Source organism: Podarcis pityusensis (genome assembly GCF_964106645.2).
Source record: "Podarcis pityusensis genome assembly, chromosome: 12".
NCBI lineage: Eukaryota > Metazoa > Chordata > Lepidosauria > Squamata > Lacertidae > Podarcis > Podarcis pityusensis.
The window spans coordinates 25,039,628-25,065,633 of record NC_138037.1 but is presented as its reverse complement, the minus strand read 5'-3'; the positions used below and the strand labels follow the sequence as shown (position 1 = coordinate 25,065,633).

Sequence of the window (26,006 nt, the reverse complement as noted above, 5' to 3'; positions counted from 1 at the left end):
AGTTTGAAGAAAAGGCAGTGAAAGGGGCTGGAATCACAGCTATGCTTATTTGGAATCAAGTTCCAATGAAATCCATAAGACTTATTTCCATTTAACTTTGCTTCAGATCAGGGCCCAGCAAGGACAAATTCCCAACGCATAGAAAAATTTGAATATATATTTCTGATACATTGAGCTGTTGATGCCTTTGATTATTTGGCTGCATCTACTTCAAATTCTGTATTTAATTAAAACTGGTACAGACGGTTCCTGCATCGTTAGAGTTTGAGAACAGCAGATGTAAAATAGGCAAGGTGATATCATTTATTGGACCAACCTCAAGTAGCTCTTATGATCAGGTATATAAGTGAAGATTAGTATACAATTTATGTAACTAACAGCAACACATTTCCCCAATATGCATTATTTTCAACTGGGAATGAACACCGTATCCGAGTAACTGAAAATGTAAACACCCCAATCTAATCACGTCTTGTAAGTTGCAGTGGCTTTGATAGCACCAGGGACTCATTCAGCCACTTCCATGCAAATGCACCTATGTGGTCCTTGCAGAATTCTCATCTCCACTGAAGACACTCATCCCTATCACAAAAGGTAGCTAAGCAGCCACCCCTTTTAAAAATGTGATAATTTTGGCTGTGGAAATATATACCAAAAATAATAATCCCCCAAGACAAATCAAAACAACTTCCAGATTTCAAAGTGCACCAGATATTTCCACTTGGCTTACAAATGCTAGAACTCAGGAAGAGGTATTATTGATTGGTAATGAGCTTCCACTGAGATTGAATTAGCTGATAAGTGACTTGATGTTCATTACTGTCATCCCCAACGATAGGTTCAGATAATGGCATTGGCAGCTGCTGCTGTTTGCTGGCATGAGGTCCAAGGCAGACATTGAACTGGAGCTTAGAAGGCAAAAGGAACCTCACTTCTTTTTGAGTAATCCCTTTGCGATCTTGGGCAGTGAGCAGCGCTCATGCACTGCAGACGGAAGGGCCCTTGGCTTCTCCAAAAGGGACATGGTAGCAGCAGACCTCTCTCTCTACTAGGGGCACCAAAGAGCTGTTGCCAGTCAGAGTCTGCAATATTGAGCCAGATGGACCTGGTCCAAGCCCACTTCTTCTGTTCCTATGCTGAGGCATTTCCTTTCCTTTCTGCGGTTCTTTATTACAGTAATATATGAAGCAGAGATGTTTAAAAATGTCTAAAAGGCACCCCTGCCTTCAGCTGCTTTTGTTTTTTTTTAAAAAAATAATATTTATTACTTTCATAGATTACAAAAAGAGAGAAAAAAAGCAAAAGAGAAAAAACAGAAGAAAAAACAAAGAAAAAAAAAACAGAGAAAAAACACACACAAAACAATACAATATATAAACAATACAAAACACAACCTAAACTCAAAACTAGACACATTAAGCTAAACTAAACAAACCCTACTCCCCAAAACAAAAACAATTTAAAAACATACATCCTCTCTTTTCCATACTCTATCTTTCGTTCCCTTGTTTCCTCGACCTCCTCACACCTCCCTTTTTGTGTTCCGCTTCTATTAATTGTTTCAGCAAATCCTTTCCATCTTTCTCCATTTTCTGTGATATTGTAAATAACGTATTATTTTAACCTTATTTTCCATTAAAACTAAATTACTTATATGTGCTTAACTCCTTATAACATTTCTGTTAAGCCCATAAAAAATAAAAAATCATTCCACCATTTTTCTATCACTCATTAGTTTTACCATAAGTCTATATAAAAACTTTAAATGTTTCAATCTTCTTCCACCATCTCCTCTCTCAGGTTTCGGATTCTGCCAGTCCTTTCCGTCAATTCCATAAAGTCCATCAACCTGGTGATCTTATGTCCGAGGCTCTTAACTCTTTTCCAAGTCCCTTCTGCAGGTCTTCTTCATTTTCTTTAATGCTAAAGAGCCAATCTCGGGGAAATTCCAACCTGTCAATCCTTTTCTTCCTTCTGAAGAGATCAGCTGAGTTTCCATAGTTAAAACTACAGTCCATAAAGTATTTCCGGGTATATTTCAAAATTCCTCCAATTCCAAAGGCCCCCAAAACTTCAATCTCCTCCAGGCCTGAGTCCATGTCCCAAAAGTCAGTTAATCCCTGCATAGAGGGCTCTTTCCAACTTTCCTTCTTTAATCCAAACCGGGATCCATTCCTCGGAGTCTGGCTTTTCCTGGATCCAATCATAGAAGGCCTCAACTTATAATCTCCAATTTGCTTCTGTAAATCCACAGATCTCACTTGTATTATTTTATGTTGAACAACAGCTGCATTCTCCTTCTCCTCCTTCTACTCCACCATTTGTCCTGCCAAAATGGGTTCCTGTACCAAGTCCTGAATTATTTCTGTGTTAGTGTTCACTTTTTGACTCAAGTTGGTCACTTTCTGTTCCAAATTATCAACTTTGAGAGTCATATCATCCATCTTCTTGTGAAGCTATCCCAGCGAACAGCTTATCTTACATAAAACAGTCACAATGGCCTCTCCTATCAGCATTTTTAAATAGTCCAAGGTCACTCTCTGGTTCCCAAACTCCTTTTCTGCAGCTGGAAATTCCCCAGTTACAGTCCTGTTACAGTTTCAAAAGCTCCCTCTAGAGGGAAACAGTCTCCACTTGTATCAGTTCTTTCAAGCACAATTTCAAACATTAAAGATAAAATTTCAGTTACTTTTCCTCTTTTTTTTTTAAACGCAGAAAGGGACAATGGAAACAGTATCTTACTCTTGTTTAGCTAGCTGTCAAATCCGTTCTGTCAAAAGCACTCTCTCCAAACGTCATCTGGCAGCCCGTTCCCAGGTTCAGAGCAGTGGTAATTTGATTTTTTCACTCTCTCCTGCAGGCTCACTAGATCCAAAATTTCCCCCTCTTCTCCTGCTTCCTAAGGGGGTTTTGTAACTTTAAACCGGTGGAAATTTGATCCTTTGCCAAAAGCTTTCAAAGGCTTTACTTGCAACGTCTTTGCTTCAGTCTATTTACAAAAACGGGAGGCGGACTTCCTGTTTATAACCTTCCAAATTGAAGTATTTAAAAATCCAATTTTCTGTTTTACTCATGAGTAGTTGTTTAAAATCCAATTGTCCACAGGAAAAAGTCAGCGCTCTCCGGCAACAGCAATGCGGCTTCACTCCATGAAAGAAGCAGTCGATTCAAAGCACCGCGCCACTCACCCCACGTCACTCCGGATCCCCAAAACAGGGTTTCCCCGCGAGTAGGGGAGGCGCAAAGGTGCCAGCCGAATCCCACATCCACAGGCTTCTCCCGCCTGTGGTTTTTAATAGGTCTCCGCCTCGCCATGGCGGTTCAGACCCTGTTTTTCACGGAGCGGGTTCCTCCCGATCGGAGGAAATCCGCCATTGCCAGAGGCGCCAACCCGGAAGTCCCAGCTGCTTTTGACTCACTATGGAGAAAAGGTTCAGCCAGCACAGTCAGACCCTCCGTTGTGAGACTGCATCTCTCATCATGCCTAGACATTGGCCACGCTGGCTGGGCCTGATGCGAACTGGAGTCCAACAATGTCCAGAAGCCACAGGCTTCCCACCCCTGCTTTAGCATGTCCACAAAGGTGCATTGGGTTGGACAAAGTTAAGCAGCAAGTGGAAACCAGTTCCAGGTGTCAGCTGCAGTCATTGCTGCTGCCCTTCCGCCTGCCTGCCAAAGGAAAAAGTGGAGCTGCAGAAACCAGGGCTGGGTTATTTGGAGGTTCATGCTTATGCGCTACAATCAGTGCATAAGCCCTTAAGATGCCACACTAGAGCTCTTGCACTGTTTGGAAGCATTGCTATCCGACTGCGTATACATATAAAGCGACAATTTGATTAAAGGCCCACAAATGGTGGGTGCTCCCTCTCTCTAAATTACTATTCAGACTGCTTTCAGCATTTAAACGAGGCTGAATCATATATACATATACATATATACAGATACTCCTTTTGACTATCAATAAAACCTGCCGTCATCTGATATCTCTCAATAGCACTCACAGCTAAGGGTGGTCATGTGCAGCACAATATCCCCATGTGCTATAACCTTATGCCATAATCTTAGGTTTGGGGAATTCTGTGTCCCGTGATGCACAGCTATCTGAACTGAAGGAGATGCATCCAGACAGTGTCAGCTGAACACATAAAATACGGTGACTCAGTGAAAAGGATAATAAGATATCATCTCATTGAATAGAAAAAAGGAGGATATTAGATAGCCTTAAGAATGATGGATAGGCTTCAACTAGAGGGAAAATTTCAGCTAGATGCATGGCGATCTGAAACAGATCTGAAAAATGTTTACAGCCTTCAGATGAAAGTCTGATACTGTATTGTGGCAAATGCATTCATTAAATCGCTTGGGCCACACAAAAGCAGGAGGCATTTCAACCTGTGCCACTTACACACACACACACACACAGAGAGAGAGAGAGAGAGAGAGAGAGAGAGAGAGAGCAATGTGAACACAAAATACCGGTAAGTGGTAACCCAAAAGGCAAGTTTTCACTAAAATAAAACGTCAGTGGAACATGCCGAGGACCACACAAGGATTAATTGTCCCTTTACTAACTTTCAAAACTCAGCCTAACTATCAAAGTAGCTGCAGAAGACAGTTTGGAAGCTTCAGCTGGGGCAGAGATGCAGCAAGGGTGTGTGCAGAGCTAAATGGCAACACGAGAACGGGCCTTCTCTGCAGTGGCTCCCCATCTGTGGAATGCTCTCCCAAGGGAAGTTTGCCTGGTGCCTTCATTACACACCTTTAGGCACCCGGCAAAAACATTCATTTTAAACCAGGCCTTTGGTTGACCTGTTTGATATCCTATACCCTTTTAAAATATGGCTCTTCTCTCTCTCTCTCTCTCTCTTTCTGTTATTGGGTTGTTGTTTTTATTCTGATTATATATGTTGTGCGCTTTTTTGTGAACTGCCCTGAGACCTTTGGGTATAGGGAGGTGTATAAACTCAATCAATCAATCAATCAATCAATCATGAATAATAAATGCTTGACAAGTATGAGGTGGGTGCTTGCTCCCGTATGCAACTGAGTGTGCAATGACCATACTACCCACGGGCTTTGGAGGATTACCAAACGTGAATGTGGTCCTCAGGTTGCATGTGATTGCTTATTATGGCATTGTGTTCGCATCCTGCTCTTCTGTACGTTAGGGGTAAAAATAACCAACAAAAAATTAATATGTGAACTAGAGGGCCAAATTCACCCCCCCCACCTTATTTTTCCATAAGACTGCATCTACAACTGCATGAAGGAAGAAATGAGGATTGTGAACCAGGCAATGCTAGGAGTCAAGTAGCAGCCTGTTCTGTGATCGCCGCCATCTGTTGAAGTAACAAGAATCACAATTGCTCTCTTAGTGGGTTACACACACACACACACACACACACACACGTTGGTCAGTGTATTTTAATTAACTGAGTAGCATGAATGGTATTGAGACTGCAGAAGAGGTTTGGGGGAATGTAGCATTGTTCAGACTACTTACATTTAAAACAATTAAAAACTACAACCAATGATGAGCTAAAAACCAGATAAAGACACATGTTAACATTCCACATGTCTGGATAGGCTTGACTAAGTGACTTGGAAGGGTCAGCTCTTAACGGTCTAGGCATTGTAATTGTTTTGCTCTGTAACTGAGACATTCTATTGTGCTTATAACTGTTGTTGGTATTTATTGTTTGCAAGCCACTTTTGGAATTCATACAAATTGAAAGCAATTCAAACAATGAAGCAGAGCACTCAACCTCTCCAATCAGTGTTGTGCTTGTGCGTACAGTCATGCAGAAATAGGTGTGTGGGGGGTCTTGCATGTGTGAGCTGTTCTTCTGACCCTCACTACACTCTGAATCTGATGAATCAAGTTTAGGCCCTCTTAAGTGATGGAGAAAGAACTAAAAAGAGCTTTGATATTACGTGGGAAGTCAAGTATGAGGGGATGAAAGAAAGCCTGATTTTAGGGTCAAATAAATAAGGGCCAGGCAGAAGTTAGATCTTCTGGCAGATCTCTGCATGATTTACAGTAGATCACCAACAGTTGTATACCCAACTGCTTCACAATAGCAACAACTCCCCCCACCCCGCCAAAAAACAGGCTGCTGAAACAACCACAAAAACTTGGAGAAACCCTTTAATGGATTTTTGTGTGAAAGGATTATGAGCTCATTTTTGATACTGAAAACAATTGCCCAGGTTGAAATGAACTCAGAGGTGTCCTTCCCCTTAATTCTAAATGTATGCTCACATGCCGTTCTAAGCTATTATATTGTACCTGCCTCCAATTGATGGACTTCAGAGTACAGTGGTACCTCGGATTAAGAACTTAATTCGTTCTGGAGGTCCATTCTTAACCTGAAACTGTTCTTAACCTGTGGTACCACTTTAGCTAATGGGGCCTCCTGCTGCCGCCACGCTGCTGCTGCGCGATTTCTGTTCTCATCCTGAAGCAAAGTTCTTAACCCGAGGTACTATTTCTGGGTTAGCAGAGTCTGTAACCTGAAGTGTCTGTAACCAGAGGTACCACTGTACTTTGAAAAAAAAAACAAAGGATTGTATTCAACCAAATTTTACTCAGAGTAGATGTATCAAAATTCATGAACATGACTAAGTTAAGTCCATTAATTTCACTGGTTCTATTCTGAGCAAAATTTGGTTGACCACCACCCAGAGTATGAGCGATGAGCTCGACGTATGTTTATCCTCTTTATAAAGGAGGACATTCATAGCGCTCGTAGTGTTATATGGTCCGCGGTTTCATAAAATAAAAAAAGGGAAATAATGGTTTACAATCTTTCTCAGAAAAGCCTTAAAACAGAATAGCAGTTTCCTTACCACAAGCACACGCACACGCAAGATATAATGCCGCCAACATCCACCAAGCAATATTACCCATAGGTTAAGAGCATTTATCCTTAGCTTTATAAAATTGCTTTAATGGTACTTAATATAGAAAACAAATAAGGACTACAGCTAGGTGCAGTGGGGGGGGGGGGAGGAGAGTATGGTTTTACGCATTCATATTTCTTTTACATTATTTATATGTCCCTGAAAGTAAGGTATTTTACATAACACTAATGTAAAATCTGAAATAGTGGGAAAGCGTTCAGACAATAATATGTGGGGTAATATTACACACACACACACAGAAAGAGAGAGAGAGAGAGAGAGATGTAAGCTATGAAACAACAGTAAGGCTGCAATCTTAATGTTTGCTTATGTACAAGTAAGCCACATTGAACACAAGGAGACTTATTTCTGAGTGACGGTGCACAGATTTACAGTGAACTGGCCTCACCAACAGAATTGAGTATTTTCTCCACACTACTGATGCCAAGGCTCAGCAACCTAACCCTGTCCTACACATTTTTACCTAGGAATAAATCCTACCACAAGTGCCAACTTCCAAGGGAGAATGGGGGAGGCCAACATTGTATGATGTCAGGACATTGGGAGGAGCCAGGGGGCGGAGCCAAATGTGGCTGCAGCTTCAATGGCTGGCAGCTTTCCTGCTTCTTCCCCTCCGCAGCATCGGGAGGAGGAGCTGGCCATTGAAGCCGTGCCACGGTCAGCTCCCCACTCAGCCTCCTTTGCCCCCTTTGAACATTGGAGGGCCCCCAAAGGGCTCGGCCCCTAGGAGATGGTGCCCCTGAATGCCACTAGTTCTGTGGGACGTAGGCTGTGTTCACACGGTACTTTTAAAGAACATTTGAAGCGTGTTCTTTCCCTCAAATAATTATGGGCCCCGAAGTTTGCCCCTCAAAGAGTTGCAGCAATCCTTAACAAACTACACTACCCAGAATTCTTTGAGGGGAAAATATGTGCTTTAAAGGGATACTGAGTACACTGAGTACATCAGCATGCTGTTCAATCTAGACTAACAGAGGGCAAACAAACCACTATGTCCTCCATACAACCCAATCTGATGAAAGTTTACTCAGAGCTCCCCTTGCCCCCATGAGATCCAGCTGTCATGCTGAGAATATTTTGGTTTTGTTGAGGCTCTGGGTAGTAGCAGCAGAAGGAAAATGTACTCATAATGGATCAGAAATTTATTTACTAAAGTTATATCACACCCTTCCTTCCAAAAGGAGTTCAGGAGTTCAAATATGCCTGTGATTAAAATTTTATATATTAAAAAATGTATATTGGGTTTAGACATGTAATGGCTATGTTTAATACTTGGTTTTTAATCTTTTCTGTTAATATTGTTTGTAACATGCTCTAGACCTTAGGGTGAAGGCTCAAATTCAATAATAAATAAATACAAGGTAAACCCACTAAGTTCAACTGGAACTGACTTGCATTAGATATTGGATTGCACCGTTGACATCACTTGGAAAAGATACAGTCAGGCCCCCACCCATCTTGGTGGAGAATTTCTGGGCTTCTCTGAATAGGAGGATATGTAGCTGTAGCAAAACTTGAATGGTTTGATAGTCAAACATTTAACACAGGCTGATGCAGTGTATAAGTTATTTTTACTACCATAAGCAACTGAAAGTTTTATGTTATCAAAAAGAAATTGGGGTGGGGGGAGAGAAACACCTGTAAATGCTCATTCTTCAAGTCTGCATTTGATACTTTCTATGAGCAGATAAATTTTCAGTGTCACCGTTCCTGAGTTTTGCTGCTATTTTTATTTCCAACTTGACAGAATATTCAAAGCTGACAAATGTGGTAGAACAGACAAAATTATTAAAAGCTTCAATTTACAGCAAACAGTTGACAGTTTGCTTTTGCAGCTCATAAAGCAAAAACCTTGGAGATGTAAATACACAGGTATTTCCATGGTAAGGTAGAGGCAGCATGCCTCAGAGAGGTCTTGAGACGGTGTTCACGAAGCATTTCAAATGAAAAGAACACCTCAAAACATACACAGTGGTACCTCTGGATGCGAACGGGATCCATTCCGGAGCCCCGTTTGCATCCTGAAGCGAACGCAACCCGCATCTGTGCGTCGCAATTTGCCGCTTCCGCACATGCGCGTGATGTCATTTTGAGCGTCTGCGCATGCGCAAGCAATGAAACCCGGAAGTAACACGTTCTGTTACTTCCGGGTCGCCGTGGAGTGCAACCCGAAAACGCTCAACCTGAAGCTACTTCAACCCAGGGTATGACTGTACATTCTTTCTAGCATACCTTGTAACTAAGGTTAAATAAAAATGGCTACCTAATCTGTCATTCCCATTCAGAGCTATATGACTTGGGGTAGCCAGTTCAGAGGTGTGGAGTTTGCTGATTTTATTTTTTCTGTGGGAGCTGAGGGCCCAAACCATTCTATTGCATTTGCTTCTGGGAAGGGGAGCTTGTCAGAAATGGCAGCAACTCCTGCCCCAAACCCTAGAGAGCCACTGCCAGTCAGTATAGATGAGGGGTGCTCAAAGCTCCCACCGCCAGGTCCCTTTGGAGAAGGCTAAACATTACTGAGGCCCACCAGCCATGAGATAGAGATGCAAGGGCAAAGCCAGTCAGAAAACAGGTGAGGTCGGTGATTGGCATAACCAGCTGGCAATCAGCAACATCACTTTCTGTTGATTTCTCACCCCACTTTGGAGGTTGCCAAATTCTTTGCTACGGCGATTTCTTTGTGCCCCAGAGTTCCATAGTTCGATTTTCCTCAGGTTAAATACAGACATTGATTCTGGAGGTATCATGGCTCAGCCTCCCAAATTTAGGGAGAATTTGCCAATTCAGGGGCTCTAAGCCTTCTATTTAGTCAGACCAAGTGGAGAAGGCATTCGGTTTTATATATTTCCCTCACCCCTCCTTTCTGCTTCTTTTACATTCACTTATTCCTCTTATAACAAGCTCTCTTTCTTCCCCTCCCTTCTCTGATTATTATAATTGTTATTACTATTAGCACTGCTAGTAGTTTTGGAGCTGCTGGAGCCAGCACCTGCCCAACCCAAAGGCTACTGACTGCATGACTGGAGAGGGGGACGGGGACAGGACTGTGGTCCCCAGCCTAGAGTTTGAGAAACCCTGATGTGGGCAGTACTGAGTTAGATGGGCCAATGGTTCTTATGGTATAAAGGCAGCTTCCTACAGTATAAACCGAGCCCCTGCTGTCAAAGGTGGCAGATTTAAAAAAGAAGTCACTGCTCTGATAAGCACCACTCCTTCCAAAAGGAAACGCAGGAAGTCAGATTCATTGAGATTAATCATTTGCACAGGATTATACCGTATAGGCCCAAATATAAGCTGCAGCCGAATATAAGCCACACCTTTAAAATTCATGGGGGGAAAAGAAAAAAAGACAATACCCGAATATAAGCTGCTCCCTTAAAATTCTGCATGTGTGTTTCAGCAGCAATATCGTAAAAGCCAATTCTGGTAAGGTCATGAATTTAAGCTGCACTTTAACTTTTCACAGTCAGAATTTGGTGGAAAAAGGTGTGGCTTATATTCAGGCCAATACGGTAAGGCCTGCTCTAGCCCAAGTCAAACTATTGTTCCAGCTAGCCCAGTACTGCTTACACTGACTGGCAGCAGTTCTCCAGGGTCTTTCCCAGCCAAATCTGTAGGGACTGACCCAGGGACCTTCTGCATTCAAAGCAGATGATATACCACTGAGCTTCCGCCCTTCCCCTTCTTCTGCACATGTCTTTAGAAACTCCATACCTCACACAGTTGGCGGACTTCGGGATCTCAAGTTTCAGTGGCACCCTGTGCAACACCAACATTCAGCACCCCCTCGCTTCTCATTCTACCTCATAGTTGTGGTGCCCCCCCAAAAAAAACTGGTTGCGCGCCCCTCAATTCGCCTCCGCCCCTCACTCTGAGTGTTTTGATGTTATCCAAGTACTGGAACCATTTTGTTCAACAGTGTTCACAACATTCTCAGAAATGCAATTTTCAAAATTCTTGGAATATGCTCATATTCAACTAACAAGGTGCTTTTAAGCAATTAACTGCTAATTCCACAGTGTGCTCTATAAAAATAGGAAGAAGCTAAATGCGAAGTGCTTGGCACTGATGTACCCCGCTAACATTGCATCCCCGCTTGCTGGTGCTATCCAGCACCAGGCATGTTGCTAAATCCTCTGAGCGAAAGGGAGGGAGAAGCTGGCGATATATTTATGATATGATATGGGATGGGATGGGGGGGTTGAAATCAACCATCAGGCATTTATAACTGATCAGCAAAAAAGATGGAAGGAAACACAAGAAAAGGACAGAGGGCAAAATACAGATTCACTTCTCCTGCAAGGAAGTGAAAGGAAGCAGACGGTGAAGACTTTCATGCTAGAAGCAGGTTTGCTCATCTACAAAGACTAAACTACAATTCCTAACAAACAAGGTAATAAATTGGTTGGTATTTTAAACTTGTCAAGAAAATAATTCAGCTAGACCTTTTGCGGATTGACCATAATTCACATTTATTTGCAGCTTTGAAGCAAAGGACAAGGTATTGGGATAATAAAGGTGGTGCTGAAACACAAGTGAACAATCAAACAAAAATTACAAAAAAGGAAGTAGTGATTTGCATACGTTCATATTGGAGAGATGGCTGAGAACCTCAAGTTTCACTGATTGCAGCAATAATTCTGAATGCAAACCAGATTCTGCCAGGTTCTCACTAAATTCTTTCAGGTTCCACACCCTCTTAGTCTTTAAGCCAGACAGGGGGAACTTGTGGTCCTTGAGATAGTACTGAACTACAACTCCCATCAGCCCCAGAAAGCATGGCCAATGGCCAGGGAATTGTGGGAGTTTTAGTTTAGCAACATCTGGAGGCCCACACCTGCTTCAAGTGAAACTTATTTACTACGGCAGCCTTTCTCAACCTTGGGTCCCCAGATGTTGTTGGGACTAGAAACTTAACCACTCCAGACTGCTGGTCCTGCTAGCTGGGGATGATGGGAGTTGTAGTCCAACAACATCTGGGGAGCCGAGGTTGAGAAAGGCTGCACTTAGGGGCTCTGATGTGTAATATAAATTGGGGTCATAAACAGGGGCTGCTATGCCTGGATCTGCTGAATTGTTACTATTGGTTTTTTACTGTCTATTTTGCCCTGGCTTTGGGGGTAGTGTTTTAAGTGTATAGTTAAATTGGTTTTATATTCCATTTGGTTTTGTATTTTAACCTACTTTATGAGCAGCTTTGTGGCGCATGTGCTCAAAAAGCAGATTACACATCTTTTAAATAAATACAAACAACCCACCAGCTTTTATTTTATTCAAATGGCCAACTGTGTAGCTTATTCTGCGTTGCATCCAGTGTAGCACAGCTCGGTGGCAGAATACATGCTTCGTATGCAAAAGATCCCAGGTTCAAATCCTGATGTTTCCAGGTAGGGCTGGGAAGGAACCTTGCCTGAAACCCTGGAAAGCCACTGTCAGTCAGAGTTGACTATACCAAAGTGGATGGACTTGTTCCTAAAAGGGTGTTTTGAGGGCCACCTTCTCTGACACTGGCTCCCCCTATGCTCTCAGAAAAATCCACTTGAGGGTTATGAAACTCTCCAGAATAGAACAGAATACAGGGGCATCAGAGGAAAAATCAATGTAACTCAGGGTGGTGTCCTCTTACAGAAATACCTTTCTGATCATGTAAGTCGCATTTGGGATTCAACCCTGTATTTTGACTACTGAAATTCGGAATTCTGTTTTGCCTTGGGCACCAGCAGCAAGGACTGTTCTGAATCAGGCAGCAGTGAAAAACTGCAGTTCGGTTTTAAATGTTTCTTCTGATCTATAAGAAATAGTACCAGTGAGTAAGATATATATGCATGTGTTGTGTGTGTTTTAATAAAAGCTTGGTTACCACACAGAGGAAAGATATGTACATTTTTAGAGACCTTCAACTCTGAACTGAATCGCCTCTCAGTCCTCAAGAGACTTTTCTGTCAGTATAACAAGCTCGAAAACAAAATATGAACGACAAGTGCAGATAGTTAGCTGATTGAGAACACAGAGTGAAAAGTAACCATATTAATCTCTTTCTTCCCAGAGATTGTGCAACTTCCAGGCAGAAATATCGATCCTGACCTAGTCTACACAGCAGCATGGATTTATAATCAGTGTTCCAAATATAAGTTGGAGAAATTTGTTCCAAAATGACAGCTTTTATCTCTTTTCCTCTAAATTTATCTTAGTTGGGTTCCTAATGAAAGGTCATCGTTGTTAAAGAATTTTTCCTTGGTGAGCAGGAGGGTGTACAAGGTTGTTACAACATCAACAAGCCTGAAACTGACATCAGAAATATTGTCTGGTCACTTCTTGCTACAGCACATGGGACTCATTCCAAAGGGATTGGATGTGCAGCAGCAAAATACAACAACCAAGAATCTTGTGATATCATAAAGACGGAAAAATTATGATGGCATTAACTATGGGGTGGGGACTACAAGTCTGCTTCATCAGATACATGACACGTAACCCAGTTACAGGAATATATAAGATTGTGGTTGTGGGGGTGAGACTGTGAATGGTAAGGTCAGAGGGAAATGAAATGCAGAAAGCACAGTGATAATTATGATATTAAACAGTTGCCAATGCTGCTCCCTGGCCTGGTTATGAGAAAGGAGACAGGCAGGTGAGGGCTAGCTGAGGGAAGATGGAAGTTCCTTATTTTACTATTATTTCTTTGTTAAATTTATATTCCACCTTCCCTCCCAAAGGAGCACAGGTTAGTGGGGACCAGACTGCAGTACCTGCTAGCAAGTAGGAGCTCTGTGCAATTGGGACACCTGCAAAATCAGGTGCCCCAATTCTGCAATGTCTCTGCTTCTGAGCAGGCGATCTCATGTTGGACTTTCTTCCTACACAACTGCACACAGAACATGTTTAGTAAAAGGGGGGGGGATTACCAGGGGGGGAGGACGCAGACTAAGAACATCAACTCACTCTTATCTACACACTTATGCCCTGCATGTCAGTAACATTTGAACAGGGCTTCTGTCACTCCTTGTAGTTTAAGCTTCCCAACTGCATATTATTTCTTAATTAAAATCCTCCCACATATGTATTTTTTTTTTTTTGTAAAAAGGCTTCACCTACTTGCTCCAAAGTCATTCAGACAACTTCTTTTGTTTCTCCTCCTCCTAGAAATGGGAGCTGGCAAATGTTCTACGAGACACTGATAATGCCACTGGGATTCCTCCCTACCCTCCACTCAGGAATCAGCTGAAAATTTACACGATTTCCATTACAATGATAAAGTGGCCAGGATAATATATTGGATCAAGAAACATGAACTGAGCAGTTCATCTAGGCAGTAGCCAGTTATGAATATTTTTAATAAATATGCAAAGATGATATTCTGTCACATAAAATAGCTAGTCAGTGGTAAACCTGCGCTGCATTCTTGCCCATAACGTTCCAATTCCCAGAATTAAATAATCATGCCTATGAATATAAAGAAAACTTTTGCTCTTCAATATCTGCATTTTGCATTAGCTCTATGATTCATTTTGATTACCACTATATTTTATCCATGAATATCTATTTATTTATACATGTTACAGATTTATTTTTAATACCCATTTCTGTGTGTGTGGTTTGTTTTTTTTAAATATCACTGTTGTATTCTATAATGCCAAAATGCATTGCCTATTGATATCTCAATTCCCACTTATTCCCAGGACAGAGTAAAATGGAAGGGAATTACTGGATTGCTCAGGAGGTATAGCAAGAGAAAAGAACCACCAGGACAATGAAGAAATCTAAATAAATAGCTGTATGAATACCGACTGAACAGGAAAACCAGCGAGTATTCACATTCCAGGCCTGGCCTCTGCAGTACATATAGAATGGGTTCGAGCTAAATAGCGATCCTGGAAGTCTCAACATTACAAAATGTGCAACAATAATAACCATTGGTCCACAAAGCCCCCTCCTCTCCCCACCCCAGCGGCACTTCCTACCATTTCTGAATGTGGAACAACCATGAAAATATAAAACCCCACAAAATTCTTAAGCATTTTCCTGGCTTTTTTATCGCAAATAGCAGAGGAGAGATTAAGATGGTTTCTGGAATATACTATTGCTCCTGTACTGAAGGCTGTTCCAAACAACAAACAAACAAGGATTCCCTCCTCATAGGAAAACAACATGCCAGGGAAAATACCAGACAAGAACCTTATGCTCCAGTGTCTGGTTGTCTAAGCGCAGGAAATTTGCTTGCCAACAATTTCACTGTGGGAAGTGTGCTCGCTGGAGAGAGAGGTGGCAGGAAGTTCTGGAAGCATCAATGCAGGGGTTGCAGTCACAGTGGAAGCCCCGTTTGGATGGTCTGGATGCCTGTGAAGACTTTCCATTGCTCCCAGGAAGCCTGGGAAATGGGAGTTCCCAATGACTCTTGCTCAATCCATTGTGCTAGGAGGCCTTGGGAAGGCCATTTGCCCAGGCTTCCTAGTAGCCATGAATGCTCTGTCTTGACCTTTGAAAAAAGAGACCTCTGCTGCTGGTGCATTCTCTCCCTGGTCCTGCATGCTCCCCTTTTACACAAAGGAGGACTGGTAGTAGGGAGTGCTGGCTGGCATGAACACTGCTGGCAACAGGATGTGGGCATTGCAAGCTGGGGCTAAACTTCAGGAGCAGCACGCTCAGCTCAGAATAGGCTGGATGGTGGGGTACTTTTGAAACGGCCACTGCAAGCCCTCGGTTACAGTGTGAGGCACCATCACTAGTTCTTTTATTTTACAGTTTTATCCTAACAATTCCACATGGCAAAGCTTTCTGGCTGAGCGGCATCTAAATCCAAAGCCAACACTGCAGCTGTACCAAACCCGCCTGTCCACAGTTTGTAATTATTAAACCTTTACCCCACCACATACCAACAGGGCAATTCAGCTCATGTTGGGCTGGAGGAAAAGATTCCTGCTAAATCTCCTGATTTTCAGTTTGCATCAGAAAATGTTCTGATGCCCTAGAGAGTGGTGTGATTCAGCATGCTTATTTTACTTGTATTTAGTAAACAAAGCTGAAAACTTTGAAAATGCCAAGCTTGCAATTCACGGTTAATAATAAAATTAGGAAACAAATAAGCTTCAATAGAAAAATAAAGGATGGGGTGGGGAAATTTCTGAAATTTTTCTGCCCCGATTCAGAAATCAATTTAGCAAGATCCATCTCTAAGAGGTAGACTACTAGGACGCAAAGCTTGGTGGAACTCAAGATACACAAATGGAGTTTTATGTAAGTAGGACTTTCCTTGCACACAGTTCAGCACTGAGCAATTGGCTGCCTAGATCAGAGGTTCCCAAACTGTGGTCCGCAAGCTTCATTCACATGGTCCATGTTGTGTCCACAGATCTGCGGCTGCTCGCAGAAGATGGCACATCCATCGTACTAAAAATGCATATTGATTTTTAATGGTATATACATTGCTTTTTTTAAAAAAATCCCTATGTTGTTTTTTATTGGATTGCCGCTTGCATTCTATGACATTCTAACTGTAATACAATAAAATACAGTATGTATGAAATAAAAGAAGCAATAAGAATACAATTAAAAATCATACGGCACCTAGCACGGCGTGTTAGAATTGCTACAACAGTCAGAAAAACCATTAAGCCACCCACCCATACCTGCAGCAATTTTTAAAGAGGTCTGTGGGGTGAAAAGGTTTGGGAGCCACTGGCCACACAGAATATTCCCACACGACACCTCTAGGAACTTCAAGTGCCATTGGACTCTTTGCCTGCACACCGGATTGGATTTCACAGAATTTGCCAAACAAACTTGTTTTGCTACTGTGAACATTTTCAAGAATGTATAAATAAAGCCTCCAATGGCAACAGTAAATACAATATATGACTGCCTGAGACACAGTCCTAAACGATCCTTTACAGACCACTTTGTTCCTCTATTAAGATGCTACTTCTTTCTTTGATTTATCTGATAATAAATTTTTGATGACTAGGTAAGTCCCATAAAATTGCTCTGGAGCAGACTCCATTGATTAGTAAGTCTGAGGAATTGAAACTGTCAGGAATTCATGTGTTAAGGGCGAAATTACTGCCAAACATGTATTAGATCATACATAAAACACAAGAGGTTCATTTGGCAATATTATTTTGCATCCGTTTGTTCAATCCAGTTTCTATTCATGCTCATCACTGTTAAGCTTTGCATACCTCCCCCCTGCTTAAAACCAACATTAAGCTTAATCCCATTCTAGGATTGTAAGGAAACGCTGTAATGAAAACGACATTCAGAAGTTAGTTAGAAATCAAGTCAGGGTTGGTGGTGGGGGTTGGGGAGAGGGTTATTTTTAGACCATGAAGTTCTCTGCCGAAAACCGAATCATGTCAAGTTTCTTTGCCGAAGATAAATTGCAGCATGTGCTTGCAATCCAACGGGTTACATGGAGAGCTCTGCTTATTCAAGATCCCTTTCTGCCTCCTACATTGCTGCCCAACAAGCTGTTCCTGAAATCCAGCAGAATTCCTGGAGTGAGCCTCTAAATGTAGCAGACGGAGGGTGAAAAGAGCAAGATAATAATGATAATTATAATAAAAATAATGCATGCACAAAAGCACTTGCAGATAATTAAAGAGTTCAGCCTGGGGCGGAAGAAACTCTAGAATTATGTGAAGCAGATCCACAATCGTTAAAATATCCGTGCACAATCAGAATTCAGTGTTCTGAGATTTTCTGCTTTCACTTAACACAACAAGTTTCTAGATCTTATGAGGAACCAGTGTTACATGCATTCCAGCATGCACGGTGACATTCCTGCAAAGATATCCATCTGGTTTCCCTGTTCCCCAATGTAAAATTTTGTTGCAGAAGCCAAAGAAAAGAAGCTGAATTTCAGGGTAACATTTCTGCCACTGTTATTTCTCAGCACTGTGCCTTTGACCTTAAAAAGTACCCTGAAATGGGAATACATTGCCTAAAATAAAAAATAAGGACCATGCTGAACTGTGACTTGTCCAAATTACACTGAAATCATTTCCACTTAAGCTCTTCGCTGGATAAAAAAGTTGATAAAATCTCTCCATAAAGCAAAAGCCAGTTCTACAGCTACCCGATAGCCCTCAACAGCAGAGTAAAAAACAGCCAAGGATAACACAAAAGCCTTAAACAATATCAGCTTGAAATAAGAAACTGGAGCTCCATAAAATACCAGCATGTAATAAAACAAGATATTACTGTGTTGAGAATAGAAACCGCAGCCCGTTCTCTTTTATTATAAAAATGCTGCTTTTTAATTTATGTCCCAAATAAAAAACAGCAACGTACATAGTAACTCATCCTGCCTTGTTGTAAATAACCTAACCGGAATGAACAGCCAAAGCATTTTTGAAGTGTTAAAGGGTTAAGACTTTTCCTCCATACTTAGCATTGCTCTTACTAAACAAGAGAGGAATGTGATTGGTCTCCAAAGTAAGGATGTGGACCCAATTTGGCCTGGTGAGCATCACATTTTGGCCCATGCAGCCTCCCCCCGCAAAAAACGACACCCAACTGCCCCACATGCAGCAGCATATTGTCATGCCAGATGAGGGGCAGCTGGAGACACAGCTGCCAATGCACAACCTTCAAATGTGCACTGGCAAGATGGGCTTGCTTGTTGCCACTGCCAATCAGCTGATTGGTGGCAAGAGCAAGCCAGCTAGAACTGGCTACACCATGCAGTTCCCCATGGGGCACTTTTTAGCACAACCAACACTTGCAGAAAGCAGACCTTGAAGTTCACACGGATCAGCTGATCTGCTTGGCTGGGCTTGGATTTTCCTATCTAGTGTAGTCTGCTGCGCTAGAAATGAAGAATGGCTCACCTGACGCCATTGTGACATCAGGTGACTGGCAGGTGGGCAGAGTCCACTCACCTGTCAAAATGGCCCACCAAGGGCGGAGGGGGGATCCTAGGATGCTCTAACCACCCTACCCCTGCTCTAAGGTTTTGTATTTTACACCAATAACTCTTCTGCCTTAATTTGCTTCTGGCTACACAATACTTTTTCCTCATTCATCTGAATTCACCAAGAATTTCCCATAGTATATTACCACTAAGACACCCTTCGCCAATGGCTGTCTGGCTGGGGCTGAGGGCAGTTGCAGTCCAGCAACATCTGTAGGGCACCAGGTTGGAAAACGCTGCGCCAAGGAACTGATAACTGAATATAATGTTGTGGATATTACAGAAGTCTGTATTTTGACTGTGTGTGTATGTATATGTGTGTGTGTTTCATTATTGCTGGAAGTTGCATTTTAATCTGTTACTATACACAGTCTTGTATGAGTTTTTCTTATGAAGGAAGCCTTTTTAAACAAAGGAGTTAAACAAGCACTCAATATGTTCCAATGAATACAAATCCTACAAGAACTGACTGAGTGCTCATTTTATTTATACTCCAATTAGTTACACTTTTCTTGCTTGAGTTAAGCTCTTGAGAAACCAGAGCAAACATAGTTAAAGGATAAATCTAAGGCAAACTTTGGGACCTTTTTCTAAATCAGAATTGTGATCCTCATTTCTGACAGTACACTAGGGCTGAAGCTTTGTTATGGACTTGAGACCTGAGCGGCAATAATGTTCAGGATTATAATGGAAGGAGAGGTGCCTATCTGTTATAAAGACCCATTCTGAAGTTTCCATTGTATTATAGCTATTCTATTAGCATTCTATTATTGTTGGATTGCACAGGTAAGTATTGGCAGCAGGGCTGTTGGCTCCCAGGAACACACAGTGCTAATGTGGTTATTACCCATATAATCTAGCAGACCTACACGAGTAGAGCATTTAAAATGTTCTTACAGCACTGAGTCCCAGAAACACAGCTATTTCTAGCAAACATATATGCTAGAATCAGAATATGTGAGACTAGGCGCCTAACAGTGTCCTACACTCTTGGGTTGCTGCCACGATAACTTCCTGAATGTAAACATATAGATTGAGATTTACTCTGATTCACAAGGCATCATGTCAAGGGATCTTTTAACTCCATTTGACAGTTCCCATGGGGAGAGGAAGTTAATTCTAGAATGGTAATAAATTGGAAGTATTTTCTAAGAATCCTGCTGAAATCAGATGACAAGGTCATACAAACAGCACATTTCAAAGCAAGTGTTAAGACAAATCCATTTGGTGTAACAGCTGTTTAAAAACAACAACCCTCTGCCAAATATTTAAGTAAAGGAAATACTTTAGCTGAGATGAAATCATCAGGTAGCAACTAAAAAAAAAGTATCACAAATGAGAACACTAAAACAATTTGCTTTTTAGAAAAAAGAATGAACCATGGAGAAATGATCTGAAGGACATGATTAATGCTTCGAATATACTTGGAAAACTGCCGCCTGTTTCTAAGTGCTATCAGCGAAGCCCACCCCTCTTCGCTCATTGTGGTTTAACCACATCATCAAGTCACTAATTATGTTACACTAATTCTGTATGATATTTCCAGACTGCAATTCTTCATAGGAGTTTCATTTGCTGTTTTGTTCTAAACATTTGTGCCCGTGTGTAGTTGCTGAGTATATTATAGCCAATAAATCATACTATCCATCATGTCTTTGTCACTATTCTAGACATACAAGATCCTCAGAGGATACACATAACAAAAAAGGTCACTTTGAAAAGTTGACTAGGGGCACAACCACTCCCCCCCATGTAGATATTGTCTTTTAGATAAAGTTGCTGTCGTTATGCTTTATATGCTTTGATGCTTCTCTGTAGGGAAACAAACTGTTTAACATGCATAAAGGAACACCCCCACAAAGATAACAAAGAGCTATTATTTTGGGAAGCTCTCTGTGGTAAAGTCCTAGGTTCAAACCTTAGCATCTTCAGGGAGGGCTAGGAGAGATCCCTAAATGGAAGGCTGGAGAGCCTCTAACATTCAATGTAGTCAACACTGAGTTAATTGGACCAAAGGTATAATGTACTGGTATAATGCAACTTCCTATGTGCAAACAATTTTGACTGCTGGAAAACCAGGTTTCTACTTATTTGAGAAAGCCATCTTTATGCAGTCACATTCCCAGATAAACGGCAGTAGCGAGGATAGGGTGCGGTCTCTGCGAAGGACTGTGATATGCTTGTTGAGTGAAGCTAGCAAGGTAACTGGGCCTCAGTAACTGATGCCACCTTTGCTCATACCTGGGGTGGTTCAATTGGCATGACATCCATAGTCACTCTGGAGACTGCATAACAATTTCTGCTCAATTGGTCCAGCTTCCTTTTTTGTTTACAGAAGGTGCAAATGATACATGTCTCCTCTTGGGAGTTCTGTTGCTTGCACATCTGTAAACATGCAAAGAATCCCAAGTACCTCCTGAGAGCAACATGGAAGCAAATGTGGATGCAGGTAATGATTTACGACGTAATAACTTGCCACGATGTGCACAGAACCACACTGTAATTTGACAGTACCGAATACCTTGCCAGTTGGGGAGGGCAGTTTTACCACACCCTAGCTTCCCAGGATTCCTGAACAGGTGTGTGTGCAGTGAGGTTTCTCCTCACTTTATAAAAAACCTGCTTACTGTATGGGTGGTTATCATGGGGTAGAATTTTCCACACCATGGGACTTTGGTACCCAGGAGATTTTGCCGCCTGGGGTGAAGGACAAGATGATGCCCCACCCCCAATTGCATGCACAAGAGCCAGCCATACCAGCAACTGAGTCCTGCTGGAAGCTGTCACTGTACCCGAGAGGAGCAAGCTCACTTAAGGAATGCCAGCTTGGACAAATGGCACACAGAGCTCTATTCACTCCTGAATAGCTTCCACCCAAGGCAGCTGCTTCCCTTTGCTGACAATCCTGTCAGTAGCTGCTAGCATAATGCATAGTGCACCTTGGTTAGGCTGCCAAACAAAAGAAATACTTCATGTGACTATTGCAACCTCACCAACATGTTGGTACGCAGGCACTGCTAGGACACTACCAGAATACTATGGTCAAAATAAATGTATCAGTGTATAGGTAGGCTTAAAAAGAAAAAAAAGCTTTTTTTACGGCAATCAATTTCAATTCTTGACCATATGGCCACTTCATCAGATGCATGTTGTTAATTAACAAATGTTGAGTGTGCACTAAACCTTTAAAACATGTTTGAAGCACGTTTCTCCCTACCCCTCAAAGAATTCTGGGCACTGTAGTTTGCTATGGGTTGCTGGGAATTGTAACTCTGTGAGGGGTGAACTACAATGCCCAGAATGTGGCATGCCAGAATGCCTGGGAAAGAATGTGCCTTGAATGTACTTTAAAGGTATAGTGTGCAGCTAAAAATAAATTTGTTGTATTGCTATTTAACGCCCCTCCTGTGCACACCTTTATTAGAGCAAGCAAGATAACCAGATATTTGTGTACAGTGTTGATATTAAAAGTTGCCTTCTCACTCAGACAGAAAAAAACGTTCCAACCTGCCCTTCCCCTCCAGATGCTGCCACTGGTTGTAAGCAGGAAACTTCAGCAGGAACAAGCATGGCTTGCAAGACCATCTTTCAAACCTACACCCCATCAAAGACATTTGCCCACCTAAGGATCTATCACACTCTATGTGTAATTACATCCTTCTGTCTGATAAAATGATTGCGCTGCTGAAAAATTACTGGATTCCCATCTCTTTCAGTGTAGCCAGGCATTTCGTTATGGTTTCATCATAACTCCTAACATATGGCAGTTGCAATTTGACATATATCCTCTAATCCATGGGTGGGTAATTCATTCAGCACTGAAGAGCTTATTGAAAATGCATCATAAGCCAGAAGGTGGAAGCTCGGTTCAATAATTTATGCACCTATAATTCCCTCTGCATAAAACCTTCTTGGCCATGGCGCTTCCGACCCCAGAGCTGTTGCAAAGCTGAGATGCACCTTGTACTTTTGTAGTGTCTGGGCAAATAACCACCAGTTTATGACAGAGAGCATCCTATGTAAGGACCTTCAAATGTTGTTGGAATACAACTCCCATCAGCTCCAGGTAATGGTCAAGCTGTAGTCCAACGGCGTCTGGAAAGCACCACATTGCCAACACCCCCATCAAGTAAACAACAGCCACCTAGCTTAGTGGTTCGACCCTACCTAAGCAACCCCCTCCTGCTGCCACCAGAGGCGCTTCTGAGGAACTGCCTTGCCCTGAAGGGAGGAGAGAAGCAGCAGCAGTTCCTTCAGTGACCAAGAGTTTCTTTTGTCTTTCCTGTTTTATTATATAACTTTTATTGATGCCATTTTTAAAAAAAATATATTACTGAATTTGCTTTGTGAAGTCCACCTGAAAAAGCAGCATACAGTTAGATAATGTAAATAAATAAAGTACCTTAAGACACTTTCTTCTGAGCTAAGACACAGCATAGGTGCTCTCTAGGCACTCCAGGCCACCAACTTTGTGAACAGGAACAGATGCTCCACCAGAATCCTCCCCTTTATGTGCCTCAGCTGTGCATTCCAACACACAAGCCAAGGTGCAGGCAAATGGTATGGACTGGGCAGTGGCGATAAAGTGTGGCATAGTCTCTGCTGCTATTCATTCTGGGGAGGAAGGGCTTAATAGGAGCACCTCCATCTTCAGTTTGGTTCGGGTGGGTTGAGTCATTGAGGTAACTGACCCTGATAAGCTCACAGGGGCTTTGTGCCACAACTCCATTAAAAAGAAAGAAAGAGAAAAGCTATTGAAGACAAATGGAAGCACAATACTCACTATTTGTATGTCTCTGACCGAATATATTCAAACACATGAGAAATGCCCAGCTGGAACTGATCTGCAATAGGGGTGACCCAGGGATTGTTCTCCGCTTTGAAGACTTGCTTTTGACCGGTCAAATCCAAGTTACCTGAAAGGATTGAACAGGCATTTACTCTTCTTGGATAATTTAAATAACTCCAGCATTTAAAGAACCATGAGCGAGAGAATCAACCAAGGTGCAATGTGATTCTAAACATATTTACCTGTAAGTAAAGAGTCCTAATGAGTTGAAGTCAACTTCTTTCCGAGAAAGTCTGAATAAGACACTATTTGTGCAATCAAATCTAATTTCTGTTAACTCAGAAGTACATCCTACTGAGTTGACACCAAATTATCCTGCATCCATAAGTGTTGGGAACCTCCAGGCCATGGACCTAATCAGATGCAGAAGGAGTTTTAATTTGGCCTGTGAAGCCATTTTCCTTGAGCCACACCCACAAGTCACATGTGTGTAAAGACACAGCTGCAAAGGAACAGCCAAGCACTTTAAAATGCACTCCAGGTTGTTCCTTCTAAATCTGGCGCCAGATACAAACCCTACTGGGATTGTTTCCACTCAGGAGCTCCCAATGATCTCCAATCAGCTCGGCCGTGACTTCAAGCCCCACCTAGATTGGCTAGGATCTTTGTTTTTATGCCTAAGAGCAGGCATAGGAAACTCGGCCCTCCAGATGCTTTGGGACTACAACTCCCATCATCCCTAGCTAACAGGACCGGTGGTCAGGGATGATGGGAGTTGTAGTCCCAAAACACCTGGAGGGCCGAGTTTGCCTATGCCTGCCTAAGAATCACATTCCCTCATGGACAACCTTCCTTTGGTGGGAGGGGCCAGAGGCAAAAGTTGGGAAGAGCATCAGATGTGACTCTGAACATTGTACGGTAGACTTCATTCTGGTCAAGAAGCTTCTACACACATCCCTCTCTTCCTCTTCCATCCAGACCAGCAAGTTTGAAAACACATTCCAGCTAGACAAAAGGCACACAGCATGGCTGTGAGGGTTGCGGCCTGGGGAGGGGTGTGTATGGCCTGGAAGGGAGGCTTGGGGAGCTGCCTTTGGGGCTTGGTTACCTGCCCTAAGTTACAGACTAATGAAGGAAACTAAAGTAATTAGAAAAAAAAGAAAAAAGCGCTCTCAAATAAAGTTCTGAGTCTTTAAAATGCCAGGTTGAATTATTGTTGTGAGCAAAAATGTCACAAAGCTCTTTCCCTGCTAATGTGAATTTGGGCATGGCTGAGAGATGAGTCTAGGTTCTGCTGAATCGTGCCTTATGTGAGATTTTACAAGGTAAGTAAGGGCTGTGCATAATATGCAGGGGGGGGGGGGCTGGGCCTCTGTTGCCCCCTTGTATTACACACTGGCAAAGCTATCAGAACAACTTCACTTCCCTAGTGCTGGATTAACAAGTGGCAGCAATACATGAAATTCAGGCATTATACGGGGAAGCGTGTGGTAGCTGAGCTAAGCAGCACTAGAGGGATGGGCTGCTTGAGAGCAGGTGCCCCCCAAAGTTGCTGTGGTTCGCTGTGGTGACACAGTGTACATTTTCCATGCTCTGTGCAGCACATGAAGAAGAAGAAGAGTTTGGATTTGATATCCCGCTTTATCACTACCCGAAGGAGTCTCAAAGCGGCTAACATCCTCCTTTCCCTTCATCCCCCACGACAAACACTCTGTGAGGTGAGTGGGGCTGAGAGACTTCAAAGAAGTGTGACTGGCCCAAGGTCACCCAGCAGCTGCATGTGGAGGAGCGGAGACACGAACCCGGTTCACCAGATTACAAGCCTAGCGCTCTTAACCACTTAACGACTGCACCACATGACCCTTAATGTAGCCCAGGAGGAGAAAGTGGGTGAGCCTAATGACCTTGGTGCATGTGCAAAGGAGAAAGATGGATGCTGGTCCCAGACGGGCCCTCTGAACCATTTGTCATTCCTCTTCTGTCACCTGTCTGAAGGCCTGTTCTCCTCTCGCGTAATAACATGCAGGAACCAGCACTCCACCCCTCTCCCAGCCAGGCAGCAATTGCCCTAAGCACTTCATGCTTGAGTGCGCCTGGCTTGCAGCCTCGCACCCCGCCTCCTTTATTAGAGGCCTCAGCCGCGCTCCTGTTCTAACAAGGATCAGGCAGTAGGATTAAGCACTGTGACAAAGAGGAACCTAATAAGCGAGAGGCCGGGGTGTCTAAATCTATGCTGGCGAGCTCAAACAGATTCACACAGTTCAACGTGCCGTTTTAAAGGCAGAGGCTGCCGTGGAAGCAAGCCGGCACTGTGATTAGCAGTAACCCCTTGACCAATGCTGCTATGAAGATCATATTTTACTTCGAGGCTTATTCGGCAATTGC

At 42.6% G+C, this 26,006-nt stretch overlaps 1 protein-coding gene across 1 annotated transcript in view; it reads right to left on the bottom strand.

Moving 5' to 3' along the window:
- The window catches only part of RSU1 (Ras suppressor protein 1), a 62,076-nt gene that overhangs the window by 9,798 nt on the left and 26,272 nt on the right, over positions 1–26,006 (bottom strand). Inside the window, exon 8 of the mRNA XM_080974512.1 lies at positions 23,616–23,748. Coding sequence (XP_080830638.1) covers positions 23,616–23,748 — 133 coding nt within the window. The remainder of the gene's footprint in view (positions 1–23,615; positions 23,749–26,006) is intronic.